Source organism: Acanthisitta chloris, unplaced genomic scaffold (assembly GCF_000695815.1).
Source record: "Acanthisitta chloris isolate BGI_N310 unplaced genomic scaffold, ASM69581v1 scaffold29858, whole genome shotgun sequence".
Lineage (NCBI taxonomy): Eukaryota > Metazoa > Chordata > Aves > Passeriformes > Acanthisittidae > Acanthisitta > Acanthisitta chloris.
Window position 1 is genome coordinate 7631 of NW_008686937.1, and position 856 is coordinate 8486.

An 856-nucleotide genomic window follows, 5' to 3' on the forward strand; every position below is an offset into this window, starting at 1 on the left:
GCCAGGAATGTTCCCCCACCCTGCAGATGTGCCTGTGCTCTCTCACTGGGACAAATGTACAAGCCAAAGACTAAACCCTAAGCTCCTTAAGGAGACCTTTTAATACCCATGTGCTCTCCTTCCCTCTGCAAGAGCCTGGAAAAGCACTGGGGAACAGCAGTTTGAGGGCAGCACAGGGAAAACACTCTGCAAACAGAAAACACTTCCCTACAGCCACAACCTGCTCACTCTACCCCCCTGCTGAGGAGCCTCCACTTCTTCCAGATAAAACCTGCAAGACTACAGTGTGGGGTCACAGGGGCTTTTGACTCCAGGTAGATCCTTTCCTCCAGCTAATCTGCTTTGTAACGAGATCAGAGATCAGCCAAGCACTCAGCATCCCTGGACACCTCTGTCCTCCAGGAGCACAGAGTAACTCCAAATCCCCAGTGAGGTTTGGTGTCAGGAGCAGCTCAGCCAGGAGAAGGACAGAAATAAGCAACAACATCCAAATCCCCCCCTGAGTTTAGGCCTGACAGAGCCAGGCACACCCACCTTCCAGGCTCTCCTGAGCATCTGGAGACATGCTCCCATTGTGCAGCTGCTCCTGCAGGAACTGGATGATGGAGTAGGCAAGACGCTTCTGGTCTGCCATGCTGGGAGGGCTCAGGCTCCACTCCTGGGGCTTCCAGAGATCCTGCAGAGAGAGGAAAGCTGGGGCTTGAGGGACTGGATGAATTTGGGGGAATAAGGAGTTGTTCAGGACCTGAGGATGAATTCTGAGGGATAAGGGAGTTGTTCAGGATGAATTCTGAGGGATAAGGGAGATGTTCACAATGAGTTTTGGGAGATAAGGGAGTTGTTTACAATGAGTTTT

The 856-nt window shown here is 52.0% G+C and overlaps 1 protein-coding gene across 1 annotated transcript in view; it reads right to left on the reverse strand.

Moving 5' to 3' along the window:
- Positions 1-634, reverse strand: part of SGTA (small glutamine-rich tetratricopeptide repeat (TPR)-containing, alpha) — a gene marked incomplete at its 3' end in the record, with an annotated part of 6144 nt that extends 5510 nt beyond the window's left edge. The window contains exon 1 of the mRNA XM_009080395.1: positions 535-634. Within this exon, the coding sequence (XP_009078643.1) occupies positions 535-634 (100 nt within the window). The remainder of the gene's footprint in view (positions 1-534) is intronic.
- Between the last annotated feature and the right edge of the window lie 222 nt (positions 635-856).